Genomic DNA, 15,922 nt, shown 5'->3' on the forward strand with positions numbered 1-15,922 from the left:
TTGTTGGGGATGGGGTTTGGATCTTGAAGAAGAGATTTTCAATTGGTTCTCTTATGGGGGAAAATGCAAGCCACCTTCTTGTGACATTGCAAATGAGCAAATTATCCCCTTATAAAAAAATAAATAGCAATTTTCCTGTATTTTTTAAAATACAACAATTTACACCCCCATCCCATGATTTTTAAAACGAATCAAATTACCTCCCTGTATAAGGAGGTAAATCACTTCATTTTTAAAAAGTATATAGGGGTAAATTATTATATTTTTTTTCATAAGGGGTAATGTGCTCATTTTCAATATCACAATGAAATAAATTGCTATTCACCCGTTCTCTTATGTACTCCGCGCACCTTAATATGGATTTGGCCCATCAGGATCCCATGCTTTCTATTGTGTGATTAGAAGTTATGACAGAAGAGTGATTCTTTAGGGTTATAGCGTCGAAAACAGTACGCCGCCACCTAATGGTGTTAAGCTTTATGAGATTGCTGCGGGGGATTACTTCACTTGTGGAGTTTTAGCTGAGACATCTCCGTTGCCGGTTTGTTGGGGTGTCGGTTTCCCTTCAGCGCTGCCTTTGGCTGTTTCGCCTGGACTATGCAAGTCGACACCGTCTTTACACGATTTCTATGAGTTAACAATTCAAGTGCACCTTGCAGTTCTCCTGGCTCTCATATTTGTTTGCCATGTAGCACCGGTTGTCCTAATGAAATGTATCAGACTGCTGAATGCAATTTGACTTCAGATAGGAAATGTGGATATAACTGCTCGAGTTGCAGCTCTACTGAGTGCATTTCCAACTGTTCCAATGCGGGTAACAGCAATAGTGATAAGTTTTGGTCAGTGCAATTGCCAATCATTATTGCAGAGAAATTGCAATAACATATGAGCAAACTGCTGCATTTTTATTTGTAAAAAAGCAGGGGATAATTTGCTCTTTATCACTAACACACGAGTATTTTGCTTTTAACCTGTTTCATTTGATGTTGGAAGGGCAAAATTATCCAAATATAATATAAATATGGCCTCCCAGCCACAACATTGGCGAGTGTGCCACACCTTAGACTTGCAGGGATCCAATTGCTACAATAAAATTTTCACAGGAAGGTAATTTGGTATTTTTATATCATAGAGCATATCATGCACATTACCCATATCACAGGGGGTGCGCTATGTCTTCAATTTATTAGTTTATTAATTTTTTTATTTTTTTAAATTAAATACTTGTTTTTAACTTTCCCACTCATCATGAGTTTTCATACCTACTTTTTAATATTTTTTTCTCATCATTTTTATCTTTATATATATATATATTAGAAAATTTTTAACTCTATAAAAAGTAAATAATACAATTTAAAAAATATTTTATTTTTAATATTTTATAAAAATTATGTATATACATAGTATGTGCAACACTTACTGGTTTTTATAAATTTTTTGGGAGCATACTACTAGATTGAAAATTCCATTTAGACCAATTTGAGTTTTAAAAATTATTTCACTATATTAAATAAATTATATTTTAAATGGAAAATATACGAGCAACAACACAATATTAAAGATTATTGGGGCTGGGGGTCAAGTGATGCAATTGAAAGTATAAGGGTGGTAAAGTGAAACAAGACTAAAGTAGAGGGGGCAGAATAGAATTTATACTAAACTAAAATATCAATAATGAATAAAGTGGACATGAAAGGTTCTATATAAAAAATGAATTTACTACCTTTATCTTAGTTTTAACAACAAATAATTCCTGGGCTTGAGAGCTGTGGAGGAAGAAAGATTAAGCTACCCTTTTGATGGGCTAAACATATATGTATCCAGATATTTGAAAAGCCACTCTTTTGGCAGTGGAAACTCTATTTCATAATTACGTGTCAATCACATGCTAAGTGTATAAGTTTGTCGTGTGATTCTTTATGTCGCCGACCTCCGGGCGAGTTGTGAATGGAGGTGCAGTTCCAGCCTGCTTTGAGTTTCCATGTTCCTTCATCTAGCTTCTATATGCATCGACTCTTAACGACTGTAGTCTTCTAACAGTTTATATCCACAGACCGAACTTGGAATGTACGGCCCGGACAACAAGTGGGGTGGTCACCCAAGATCTTCTATTCCTCCACGACAAGGACCCGAAAACATAATCTTTAGATGGAGCAGTTACCTCAAATGTTACGGTGAAGTTGATCTTCTGGCCGTAGCGATTAAAGACCAGTCTTTTAGGCACTACGGTAACATTGAAACCAGTCGGGGAAAACACTACTGCTTTATAGACACTTCTTGGCCTTCCAACATTGGTCACTGTTCTGGAGACTGAAAACGAGTTTTTCAGATTGGGGACCGTAATGGACGGATAGTTAAGGCTGGATGCTGTTGTGAAGGCTTGATTGCAAGTGCTGTTATCTCTCGTGATCAGCTGCAGTGATCGGTCACTATAACCAAGTGAACAGAGAAACGCTCTATAATCAGCGGAAGTTGTATCGTATACCAGACCAGGATCAAGGACTGCTCTTGGGTTCACAAAGCCAGAGCCGAAATCGAATGGATTTGCCTTTCGTCCATCTGGGCCTGCTGTGATAGGTTTCCGGTGCTTGTTCAACGTAGTAGCTGCACCAAAAAGTTTCCAAAATTTAGATTCTTTGTTAGAACTTTATGCCAACTCCAAACACTTGTGAAACTTTCGCTGTTGCTGGCTTGTCCAACATACACATGTTCTATTCATAGACTAACATGATCTTGGATTTTTTACCAGTTGTCATAATTGCGGATTTGATGGCAGATGGAGACCAAGACACATGCACGGATTTTATCAAGGCAACAATCCCTGTTACATGGGGACAAGCCATGGAAGTTCCAGAAAGTATGTTGAACTTCATATTTGCTGTTGCTGGAGACCAGGCAGCCAGGATATTCAGTCCAGGTGCTATTATATCAGGCTACAAATTAATCAAATATGTAAGAGATTGGCATGCTAAGAATGAGAATTCGTTTCGAGGAGAAAAGCTAACAAAAACCGAGTGCTATCCATAGTTAGAAACAAAAGGGTAACACATCAGATGAAGCAAACTCGGATTTGCTGACATAATCAGAATAGTTTGCAACTTTTTCATAAGTTTGTAGCAAGTTACCTTAAGAATTTCAGGAGTTAATGCATTGGGACCTTTAGAAGAAAATGGCGCTACTCGAGGAGCAGCTTGGGCTCCTAAAACAGTCTTGGCAGACAAAATCATTGATGTAGGATTGCTGTTCCCATAAATAAGTCGGTGAAAAAGGAGAGTGTAAAGTCCAAGAAAACCAAAAGGGAATTAAGTATAGAGAACAAACCTTGAAGAATTTAAGTAAGCCAATATCTTGTAGCCTGTCCTTTTTCCAACAATTGCTGCTGGGATTGCAAAAGGAATGGCAACATCTCTGTCTGCTTCATCGATAAGAATCATTCCAACTCCACCAGCTTGTTTAACTACCGCACCTTTTGCAAGCTTGGACTCTGTTGAGCTCCCAGCATGTCGGCAAACCAGAACTTTGTCCCTCGCCTTTGTGATATTCAAAGAACTCTCCAAACAGTAACTAGAGTGATGAACATGAAAAATTAAAAGAACTTGAGATTTCCACATAGAGCATAAATATCCGTAATGCACACACAAAGAACTACCTTTTGCTTCACCTGGATTGGAAAGGAGTAAAATATCCTGCATAGGCTTCAGAAGCAGATATGATCCTAGCTGAGACATTCATCTTCTGAAGACTCAGGCTTTCACCCTATTAGAAGAATATGCCCTTTTATGGATCAAGAAATTCAACAACTCCTAAAAATACAGGGGATTAAAAGGTTACCGAAAGGTGAGCTCCATTTCCAAGAATGATGCCAGATGTAAAATCTCTATCTGTTGAACTAGCACCCACGGTAATTATCCAAGGAGCAAGATTTGTTGCAGACCCTGAAGTCCCTTCATTTCCAACTGAAGCAACCACGGTTATTCCATGGCCAACAGCATGGAAGGACCCAATAGAAATGGCATCATTAAAATAATCTCCCTGTGGTGAATCAGCACCCAAAGACAACGATAATATATGCACGCCATCCCTAACAGCGTCATCAAAAGCAGCCAACAGGTCAACATCATAGCAAGCGGAGCTCCAACAAGTCTTGTATACAGCAATCCTAGCCATTGGGGCACCTCCTCTAGCTCCACCAGCTGCCAACCCATTGTAATTCATGTCATTAACATAACGACCTGCAGCAGTTGAAGCTGTGTGACTCCCATGACCAGCGCTGTCCCTTGCAGATCTAAATGTAACAATCTTCTCTGATTCTTCTTCAGCCTGATATCCATTTAGGTAGTATCTTGCACCAATGACTTTCCTACACGAACAAAAATTATCGCCAACAGGCCACCCAGTTCAGAGAACAAACAATATCAATGTGGCACGATGGGTAAAGTAGGACCATAGCATTTTAAACCTGTTGCATGTTGAAATGTTGAATGCTTCCCCTGGTTGGCACTGTCCCTTCCATCCATCCGGAACAGGGGGCATGCCAGCATCACTAAAACTTGGGGACTCCGGCCAAATTCCTGTGATGAAAAGCTTCTTTACATAAATCCCAAGTTCTAACATTTGGACGAGAAGGCGAGAAAAGAAACAGGAGAAGTCTTCAGAAAATATGATCTTCAAGAAGACATTTAACATGCTCTTTTAATTTTAAAGATGCAATATTTTTTCCCTTTTCTTCCGTTTTTCCCTTTTCCTCAGTGTCCGACTACATATCAGCAGTTAGCATTAGCAGCAACACACGGAAGAAAGAGACTAGGGAAAAAGAACACAATCTGATTGAAAATGAAAACTCTGCCATTCTTGTGACAGAGGATGTTTCAACTGTACTCATAATGTACTTCTGATAGAATTACTCGCCCTCCTAAAGCTCAGTATCTCAAGATACAATAATCCAACCAGATCATTAGATGAAACTGAATAGCTACATTTCAACTACTTTTGAGGGTTATGCCTGCGTATGTTATATACATACAAAGAGCAAAGCCCTGAAACAATATCAACCTTCTGCCACAAATAAACCACTATTGGACTATACTTAGTCGGCAAAGCATTACGCTACTTACCTGTATCAATAAAACCAATGATGACATTAACTTGGTTCTTGGTGGAAAAACCTGGGATTTCCATAGTTTCTTCACCAACAAGGCCCATGAAATCCCAAGAATGAGTAGTGTGAAGGCTCCTTTTAGTGTTGGGGAAAACCGACACAACTCCTGGCATTTCTGATGTTCATTTAGCCATTCAAATCCAATCACACTGGCATTAGTATTGTGTCAATAAATAGCAATTATTCCAAAACAAGAAATACACCACCATCCTGAATTGAACAAATTGATCTCAAAATCATAAATAGCATTTAGTAGCAAAAGGGAAGTACTTGCCTGCCACTTCAGAAGCTTGCTCTTCAGTCAACCTGGCAGCAAACCCTCTGAAACCATGTCTATAACTATATACATGAGAAGCCTTGGCCTGTTCCACACTGCATTTATAGCACAATATCACAGAGTGAGATCAGAAGCAAAAGCAATAAATCAATCAATCAAAACAAGAAAAAAGAGGAAACACAAAAACCCAAACAGCAGAAGAAATCAGAGAAGGAAGCAACAACCTTCCTCTATGAAGAGCAGTGAGCAGTTCATGGTTTTGCCTTAAAATCTCATCTGGGCCATCACTACCTCTGCTGCTGCCCATGTACACCACATACAACTGGAGAAGCAAAGCACCAAATTCATCCCTCAAAATCACACCCCACTTAGAATCAATTACTCACACAAACACACACTCAAACACAGATATACTTGTACTGATAATACAAATATTCTGCAGTGATTACCTTAGAAGAAACGGATGGGCCAATCACTGCAAGAAAAACACACAGTGAAAAGTACAGATAAAGAACCATTCTTGGAGCATTTGTGGACGAACCCATTTGCTATTCCCCTCACTCAAGATTGAAGGGACAGCGGTAGGATGAGATCACAGACAGAAAAAACAATGACAAGAATTGTATATATATTATAAAAAAAAACAAACAAAAGCAAGAGCGGACTGTACGGTTGGCAAAAACCCACTCAAAAAAGGCCAAAACAAGAAACGTGAAGAGTGGATGAAGGTGGCGTTTGCTTTAAAGTTTTAAACTGAACCAAACCCAACCCACGAGGCCCTCCACTCCCACTCCACTTTCCCATTCCCCCCACGCCGTAATTCCTCACGCTGTTCATAAATATTCCCTTTCCGTGTGATTTCTGCAACTATTTTAATCCTGATTCCCTGAAAATTTGCCATCTTTTTAGTCCCTTTCTCAATGTAATCCCCTGGTGGGTTGCGCATATTTTAATCCTTAGTTTCTGAAAATTTGGCATCATTTCTGGTAAAAGTGAAGCAGAGGAATGTGGCGGGGTTGAATCATGTCTATATAAGTACTTGCCTATCCTCTCATCATTCTTATCACCAACTTTCATCACTCTCACAGTGAACTTTTTATATTCATATATTCTAAGGTAAATGTATCGACCACTTCTGAAAATTCACATAATTGTTAGAATTTATCCTTTATGAGTAAAAAGTTTTGATGGTGGGGTTTAGGTACTGCAAAAGTCTTTTTTTGCACTTAGTATGCCCACAACTCCTTGAATATTTTAATTTAACTCAGATGCTAGAACAGCATGCTCTATGTGTGTATATAATTTAAATTTTACTGGTCGTTGCTAGGCGATTTTCGTGTGAGCATATAAAAAAGAATTATAATATAAAATAAAGAGGAAAAAAATAATGGTGCTGAGAGAATGAGAAAGAAAAATATTAGTGGGAGGAAATAAACGTGAGGTGGGAGAAAATAATATTTTATAATTATGAATTTAATAAAAATATAAAAGTTTGTCGGGATAAAAAGAACACGAAGAAGTTAGATGAGATAGGAACAATTGGAGTAGGGTGAGAGGAAAAAAATTGTAATTATGATGTAATTAAAAAAATAAGATAAATATTTATATTAATTATATAAAAGATAAAAAAAAGATAAATAAAGAATCATTTTTAAATAATTTTATTTATTTTAAATGTGCGGAATATCTATTAATCTATATCAATATTATATAAAAAGAATTTCATTTTCACTCACAAATAGGGATTACTTATACCGCGAGATACTAATTTTATTAAATTATAAAAAATATCCTTATGTATTTTTAACCACCCCTAGCTACTCCATTTCTTCTTTTAATCTATATATCTATACTATCTATCTATATTAATATGAAAATTTTTATTCATAAATGACCGTTTGTAACCGCTAGTTAGTAAAAAGAAAACTCCATTTCTACGCACAAATAGTGGTTGTTTACATTGCGGCACTAAATTTTTAAATTACCAAAAATCTTCTTTATGTATTTTTCAATCACACCGGTTCAAATTCTTCTTCCCATCTATATATATTTACAAATATAAAAAAATAAAGCTCGTTTTTATTCACAAATTGCTGTTTCTGACAACACTATTTCACTTTTTTTTTAGATATTATCCCTAAGTTAATTTTTTTATTTATTTTTTTAAATATTATATATTGATTTATATATTTTCTATTTATATATGATATATTTTAATATTATTTATTATATACACGCAAAAATAATCGGCCATAATAGCTAATTCTAGTCAATGTACATTTTGTCAACCAAAAAACGATATTCTGACGCCCTTAAACTTAATAAATAGTAAGATTTCTAAATCACGCATTTAGGATATTTTTTTTAAAAAAAAATATTTTAAATGATTATAGAAAAAGATTCCAATGATAAATCACGTAAAAATAAAAAACTATGGTCAATACATGAAAAATCAAAATAGATTCTCTTTATTCTTAGAGAAAAAATCTAGATTTGTTAAAGTTATATCTAAAAAATTAAATTAAAATGTTTTTTAATTTTACAAACTCAATTTTTAATTTCTAAAAAAACAAACTTTTAACTTTATTTTTTAACAGAATAACTCGTAATCTTTCTACGTGATATTTTCCATAAATACATTTCATCGATTTTTTTATAACTATCATTTCATTTATTTATAAAAAAATATTCCAATACCACAAATATAATAAAAAATACATTTTTTATATTTGATAATTATTATATAGTTATATAAGGGAAAAAATACAAGCAACTCCCTTGTAATATTGTAAATGAGCAAATTACCCCTTCATGAAAAAATAAATAGCGATTTACCTCCCTATATTTTTTAAAATATAACAATTTACCTCCCTTATGACTTTTAAAATGAAGCAATTTACCTCCATGTATAAGGAGGTAAATTGTTTCATTTTGAAAAGTATATAGGGGTAAATTGCTATATTTTTTTCATAAGGGAATAATGTGCTCATTTTCAATATCACAGGGGGATAAATTGCTATTCACCCGTTATATAAGTATTAAGCAGATTTTTATTATATTTTGCACGGATTAAATACAATTTATCCCCTACAATATGTGAAATGAACAAATAACTCTCTATAAAAAAAAATAGCAAATTATTCCCTATGTTTTAAAAAAATGAACCAAATTATCATTTTATAATCAGCTAAAAAAATTTTATATAAATTTTTTTATTCATTTTATATATCACATGAGGATAAATGTTATATATATTTTTATTTTACACACAGATCGAATGTGCGGTGCAGGTGAGAAATAGGTATTGAAAGTGAGGACAAATGGAGAGATATTGGTTATGTTTTTTTTACCGTTGAGAAATTCCGTTAGGTTGGTGATGATGAGGGACAACCTGAGTGTAAATAATGATTGAAATAAATGTCTGTACAATATTCAATCATTAATCTTTTGGACTCTTAGGTTTAATCTTAATTTTGATTCAGGTGACATCAAAAAGGGTCATGTATGAGTTATTACTAGTATTTAATTTCATATTTGTTTTGTACTAAATTTCTATAAAAATCATAATTCTATAAAACTATAAGTATTATATTTGGTCTCTTAATTTTGTATTTAAAATTATTTTAGTTTTTAATTTTTTTTATGTTAACTTACCTAAAATTTAATTTTTGTTTCAAATTGGTCCTTTTGGAGAGTTTTTTATGAAATTATGAATTTAAGTTTTAGAGGATAAAGTCGTCGATTTAAGTTTGATTTTTTTTTTTTAATTAATTCCTTAAGCATGTAAAATTTTTAAAATAATAAAAAAAAATTAACTATTTTGTATGGCATGAGTCTGTGCCCCTGACATACACACGTGTTAAATAAATGGGATAATTATATTTTTTTCTCCTGATGTTTGGTATAATTATATGTAGATTTTCTATGGTTTGAAAAATTATATCTAGTACACATACGGTTTGCTTCCGTATAACAAATTGGTTCATCTATTAGTAAAATTTTACTGAATTTGCTGATATTAATAAAAAGAATTGAATGAAAATTGATATTTACCCTCTACTGACTTATTACAAGTTAAATAACTTTTTTTCGGTTAAATTATCCTTACAATTGTGAAGATATACCTTCTCACATGCATTAACTTATGAAAGTATATGAAGGTAATCTGATCATAAAAAAAATTATTTGACCTGCAATAAATTAATAATAAGCCAATTAGGGTAATATAAATTTTTATACGATTTTTTTGTTAATATCGATAATTTTGGTGAATATTGACTAACTAGGGGATTTATTTGTTAGACAAGAGCAAATTTTAGGGGTATTAAATATAATTTTTTAAACTAGAGGGATGTATATATAATTACACTAAATTTTAGGAAAAGAAGGTGTAATTGTCCCTAAATATATTATTACTAGCCTACTAAAGAAAGTGAGGAAGTTGGAAAATTATCTAAGAAGCTTGGAAAAGATAGAAAGGTATTTTTTTTTAGTACTAACTTGTGTAGTTGGGTTTGTGGGCTGGAAGAGGTACTGAGAGGGCTATAAATGCACATGCCTACTAACTAGATTTTGTGCGTGAGATAACTATTGTAATAAATGATATATCTTATGTAATGAAATGGACATTGATAGGTATATATGAAAAATGCTTATAATACCCTTAATGAAGGGTATTTCAGTTTTTTCGTCCTGGATTCGCATTTTTTCTATCGATTGAGCCGGAGCGGACTTGGCCCGGACCCAATTATCCACTTGAAGACTCAGGCAACGACGGTCGTCCGATCACGGACGTAAGCTAGCAGGATAAGGCCACGTGACCCATTCAACAGTATCCAGCTAAGCCCTATAAATACCCCAAGACGCTACATTTCGAGGTAATTAATGCTAAGTCTTTTCGACCTACGCCTTTAATCGCACATATTTACCTCGATCAACCTAACTTGAGCGTTGGAGGGTCGTTGTTGAGAACGTGTCCGACGAGCTCATTTTACTTGTCTTATTCTCAGGAACTCAACATTTGATCTTGGTGGAGTTAGCTAACTGTAGTGAGGTCGCTCATTCAGGTCGCTGATTTCGAGCAAGATCAGACATACTTTCAGCTAAAATAATTTCTTCCCCCTTGAAAAAGTTTGAATCGTCTCATAAATAGCTTAAAAATTTGTAAAATCACTATGGAGAAGAATTTTATTAAGAACATGAATTTGGGATTAAAAAAAAAATGGTTGAGCACATATTGGTCTTTTCGTCCATTGAAATTCTCTATTGAAAAACACGATTATGTTTAGTAGCAAATTGTGCTCGTTTGGAAAATACGCCCGTGTCTCAAAACATGGCTAGGTTGGAGTTTAACTCTTTCAATTATGGGCAACTCTTTTAAATGGTGCAAGTTAAATACAAAAGAATTACATTATTACCTCAGAATTACACTTGTCCGTTGGAGTTTAACTCTTTCACTTCTGTTCTAAATTAAATTAGTTTTATTTTTAATTAAATTTGTAATTAAAGACTATAAATAAAGAAATTGCATACTCAGTCCAGAGGTCTCGAGAAAATTCTAAATGCACCCATAATTAACACATATTGTCACATGATGCTTTTAAAAATTAAAATGCTAAATTCACCTCAAAGATTTCGATGTGGCATATTTGTTCTAATGTGATTTAGACTAAATGTGTCATCCCACCTATAGTTATAGGATCAAAATGTATTTTATTTCTTACGTTTCTCATGCCACATCAACAAAAGTAGCAGAAAAAATTAAAAAGCTCCAATTAATTAACTAAGTCATGTGCAAGGCATGTGAAAATTTCGACCAATTTAGTTTTTTCTTCCAATGAGATTTGAATTAAATGTGCCTTCTTTTTCTAAATTACATTCATTAATTGCAATTTTCAAATTAGACAGAACTGAAAGTACGTATCACCACGCTATAATTAGTTATCGAAATTGTATTTTCCCGACGAATAAATTATATTGGCTCCACTGAAATTTGATCTAATTACACAAATACCCCATGCCTTTATAAAATTATAGATACACCCCGTAAGGGCATGTTAGTGTAATGCACCTTCAAAGGTATTTGTATCAAATTTTACCACTAAATTAGGGGTGCATTATAATTATTACTACGACTTCAAGAAATATATTTGTAATTGTGTAAAAGAGAAATCATAAGAATTTGAAGCTCTTTAGAAAAATAAATAATAAAAATCCCAATTTTCCAAAAAGTCAATCACATGCAATCATGCATCCATGGCTGAATCGTAAAGCTTTAATCATCTTATTAGTGTATGTAATATTATGATTGAAGGCAAGTTATGGGGTATTAATAATGACACCATGAAAAGACATAGCTGAAAATTTAAGCAACCATTAAGGTCAAAAGGTGGCACATCCCCATGATGACATAATAATGACATCATTTTTGTAATTATTATTCTATGTGAGTATAGAAAATGCTTTATTTATTTAATAAGTTAGTATTATTAAAATTATGTACATATCAAGGGATTTATATATTTGTTATTATGTGTGCAATTTTAATATGTGATATGGGGATATTTAGAACGACACATTAGAAACTTTCAAAATCAACAAAGACCATCCCATTTATGGAATCATCCTAGAAGGCTCCTAAGGAGACCGTTAGGAACAATATATTCAAGCCCTCTCTATATATTAAATTGGGTTTAATTAAAATTCATTGGCCTAGAATTTATTTTATATTAATTCGGTCCACTAATTGAGGCCCACTAGCCAATTAATGGAAGGATAGTTGGCCATAATTAGAACCCTCTCTATATGGTATGATTGAATGATACCATATAGATGAAGGGGTTACCTTAAAAATGAGTGGGATGTATCTAGACATATTTCTACTTATCTATACAAGGTATATATGTATTTTGAGTAATTATTTAGGAAATAATTACACAATACACAACAACACATATTGAGTGGTGTAGAGAACACAAACTCCTCTCTCTTTCAGCTGCCCTCTTCTCTCTCACATGGTCTCATGAGGCGCCTTTCGCAGCGCGCACCGTGTGGCTAGTAGTTTGCTGACTACTTCCGCTAATCTCAACATACACTCCTGCTCGGCACTAACGCGCGCACTGATAGGAATCACAGTACGAAAGCAATAACAGCAACGACAACAATTTGAACACACGATTTCAGAAAGTGGATTGCGTTAAACTGAAAAGTGCGTATTCAATGATCAACAATGCTAGAGCAAGGAGATCGCCTTGAGGGGACTCTAACACATCACTAAACCAAGCTTCTTGTACTCATTTCTCCCTATATAGGCTTAAAAAAATAAATCCTATTAAAAGCAGTAAATATTAAAATAATTGAAAAACACACCTTAGGAGGCATAAAGTCCCCTGAGCAATCTAAACAACAGAAAGCAAACTAACAAAGCAAGTAAAAGACAAACACTTAAGACTCTAAGACTGAGGAGGTCCAGTATCTGTCGGTGAAGGTTGAGTGGTCGGCCATGTAGAACGGTTGAGTGGCCGAAATGCACGTCAAGGGTGCCGAGTGCGCGGGCGGCCCTTAACATTCTCCCCCACATGAGATAGCGACGTCCCCGGCGCTAAGGAAGCATGGTAACCTTCGACAAGAGATAGGAATGCCTTTAGGTTCGTCACTCGCTCCCAAGTGTTCTCCTTGCTACTACATCCCCTCCATTTCACCAAGTACTTTGTGTGGTTGCGCTTCGCGGTACTCATCACTCGGTGATTCAGGATTGCTTCAGCCACCTTCTCCTTAGTCTTCGTCAATTCAAGTTGCAGGCGACTGGGTTTATTACGGGTGTCGTCCTCCTTGTCTACTGAATACTTCTTCAATTGGCTCACATGGAAGACGTTGTGGATTTTCCACCAGGGCGGCAACTCCACTTTGTAGGCCACTGTTCTAATACACCTAATGACAGGTAAAGGGCCAACATACTTCTGCATCAATCGAGGATCTCTCCCCCTTAATGGCTTTGATAATCTCGGATCTGGGACTTTCACCATCACTAGATCTCCCGCATTGAATTCGATAAAGCGACGATTCTGATCGGCATACTTTTTCATTCGCTTCTAAGCTTTCTCTAGGCAACTTGTAGCGATATGAGGATCAGAATCGAGCGAATGAAAAAGTATGTTGATATCGCTAGAAGTGTGAAGAAGGAGCTTTTTCATTCGCTTCTGAGCAACTTCTAACAAGAGCACGTTGACCAGAGCTTTTTCAATGCTCAAAAGCAACTTCTGAGCTTTCTCCAGGCAACTTCTAGTGATATCGAGCGAGAGGGGATCTCACACTTTGTGGGGTGTCAAGAGTGTGGGGAAGGAGCGACTGTTGCCCAGTGACGATTTCAAAAGTGCTCTTGTTGGTGGACGAGTTGTTTTGAGCATTGAAACACAGCTGAGCAACATCTAGGAGTTTCACCCAATCCTTCTGCGTACCTCACACAAAGTGGCGAAAGTAGTCCCCAACATAGAATTAAAGCGTTCTGTCTGACCATCGGACTATGGATGATAGCTCGAGCTCATAGAAAGTGTCGAACCGAGGAGTTTGAACAACTCGGTCCAAAAGACGCCAGTGAAACGGGAGTCTCGATCACTGACGATGTCCTTTGGCAGTCCCCAATACTTGAATATATGCTTGAAGAAGAGATGAGTCGTCCCTTCCGTCGTAACATGTTTTCGAGCTGCGATAAATGTAGCATACTTTGACACTCGGTCTACCACGACGATAATAGAGCCTAAGTCCCTACCTTAGGCAACCCTGAAATATAATCCATGGAGACGCTCTCCATGGTCGCTTTCGGATGGGAAGTGCTTGCAGCAAACCAGCCTTCTTCTGATGGTCTGCTTTCTCCTGCTGGCATATCAAGCAGGTGCGGACATACGTCTTGACATAGTCCCGCATCTGTGGCCAATAGTAGACCTTCTGCACCAAGGCATACGGGCGCTCCTGCCCTTGGTGTCCCGCCCAAAGAGTATCATAGCATTTTAAGATAAGTGATTTTCGTAGGTCCCCACCTCTCAGCACATATACGCGGTTTCCCTTGGTCATCAACAATCCATCCTCAAGCCAAACCTGTCGAGCTTTGCCCTGCTCGACAAGCCGAATCAGGCCCTGCGCTGCGGGATCTCTCAAAAGCAACTCCTGCGCCTGATCTCTTACGGAGGTAGCTAGTGCGCTAGAGGAGAGCGCTGCTATAGAATCCAAATTCGCCAAATCCATCCTACGGCTCAAGGCGTCTACTGCATGGTTGCTGGAGCCGGCCCGATACTCCAATACAAATGAAACTCTGACAGCAACTCCTGCTAACGTGCCTGCCTATTGGTTAGCTTTGGTTGCGACATGAAATGACTCACTGCAGTGTTGTCCGTCCTGACCACGAAGGGAGAGCCTAACAAATAATGCCACCATAGTCGAACGCAATGAATTACGGCTAGCAATTCTTTCTCGTGCACTAAATAGCGCATTCAACATCCTTGAACTTTCTGCTCTCAAAGGCAACTGGATGGCTGTCTTGCATTTGGACTCCTCCTAACGCGAAATGTGAAGCATCTGTCTCCACCACGAATGGCTTCGACATATCTGGTAAGACCAACACAGGATCTGTCACCATCGCTTTCTTCAAATCATCGAAGGCAACTTGGCGTTGGGGCGTCTAATTCCAAGTCTCGGTCTTCTTCAGTAAGTCCGTTAAAGGCCGTGCTATCTCGGAGTAGCCCTTCACAAAGCATTGATAATAATTCGCTAAGTCGAGAAATGAGCGCAAGTCATAAACATTGCTCGGCAGTCTCCACTCTTCAATAGTCTGAACTTTCTTGGGGTCTATCTGAATGCGTCCTCGCTCCACAATGTGCCCCAAGAACTTGATGGTATCTCGAGCAAACGAGCACTTCGACACCTCCACATATAGCCCGTGCTCGCGGAGTTTCATCAGAAGAAAATATTTTTTGTTGCTTTCAAGAATAATTTTATTTGTGAACATTATTTTGCAAATTATCCACAAAATCGGCTCCAAAAACCATTCCAATTTGTGACGGGTTTTGGAGCGATTTTTGAAACAAATTACTTCTTAAGTAAAACTTATAATTTAGAACGATTTTTGGCATAATTGATTAAGTGTATACTAAAACCGTTCCAAAATGAAATGGGTTTTGAAACGGTTGTCTTGCCCATGCCTAATCCCGTCTTTTTTTTGTAGTCTTAATAGATAATCTTTTTACAATAAAAAATAACAAACTATTACATAACTTTTGAATAAAATAATATATTTTTTTGTTAGTGCAATGATTATTTCTAATCGTATAATTTATAATGTCTTGAATTTATATTTTTCAGTACATATAATATTAATACTAATCTTATTTTTATTTAACTATAATAATTTATGATTAAAAAATTGAGCATTTTCTCTTTTTTGAATGTTAAAAAAATTAAATAGTAAACAGAATTTTTTAAATTCTAGAGAGAGA

At 35.9% G+C, this 15,922-nt stretch overlaps 1 protein-coding gene across 1 annotated transcript; it reads right to left on the reverse strand.

Moving 5' to 3' along the window:
* Positions 1,676-6,541, reverse strand: LOC105176796 (subtilisin-like protease SBT3.5). The gene is made up of 11 exons (XM_011099705.2): positions 5,885-6,541; positions 5,660-5,757; positions 5,433-5,530; positions 5,115-5,273; positions 4,460-4,571; positions 3,832-4,360; positions 3,662-3,756; positions 3,322-3,564; positions 3,126-3,240; positions 2,747-2,933; positions 1,676-2,604 (listed from the first exon to the last, which is right to left on the reverse strand). The coding sequence occupies exons 1-11, from the start codon at positions 5,978-5,980 to the stop codon at positions 2,042-2,044; spliced, it is 2,295 nt and encodes a 764-aa protein (XP_011098007.1). The 5' UTR covers positions 5,981-6,541; the 3' UTR covers positions 1,676-2,041.

Source organism: Sesamum indicum, linkage group LG14, assembly GCF_000512975.1.
Source record: "Sesamum indicum cultivar Zhongzhi No. 13 linkage group LG14, S_indicum_v1.0, whole genome shotgun sequence".
NCBI lineage: Eukaryota > Viridiplantae > Streptophyta > Magnoliopsida > Lamiales > Pedaliaceae > Sesamum > Sesamum indicum.

Bases quoted from the DNA above. Each gene is read 5' to 3' on its own strand.
- LOC105176796 (XM_011099705.2), bottom strand. From the start codon at position 5,980: ATGGGTTCGTCCACAAATGCTCCAAGAATGGTTCTTTATCTGTACTTT. The intron at 5,531-5,659 runs GTTGTTGCTTCC...CTATAAATGCAG, and splicing joins ACTGCTCTTCATAGAGGAAG to TGTGGAACAGGCCAAGGCTT. The intron at 3,757-3,831 runs GTAACCTTTTAA...TTCTTCTAATAG, and splicing joins GAAATGGAGCTCACCTTTCG to GGTGAAAGCCTGAGTCTTCA.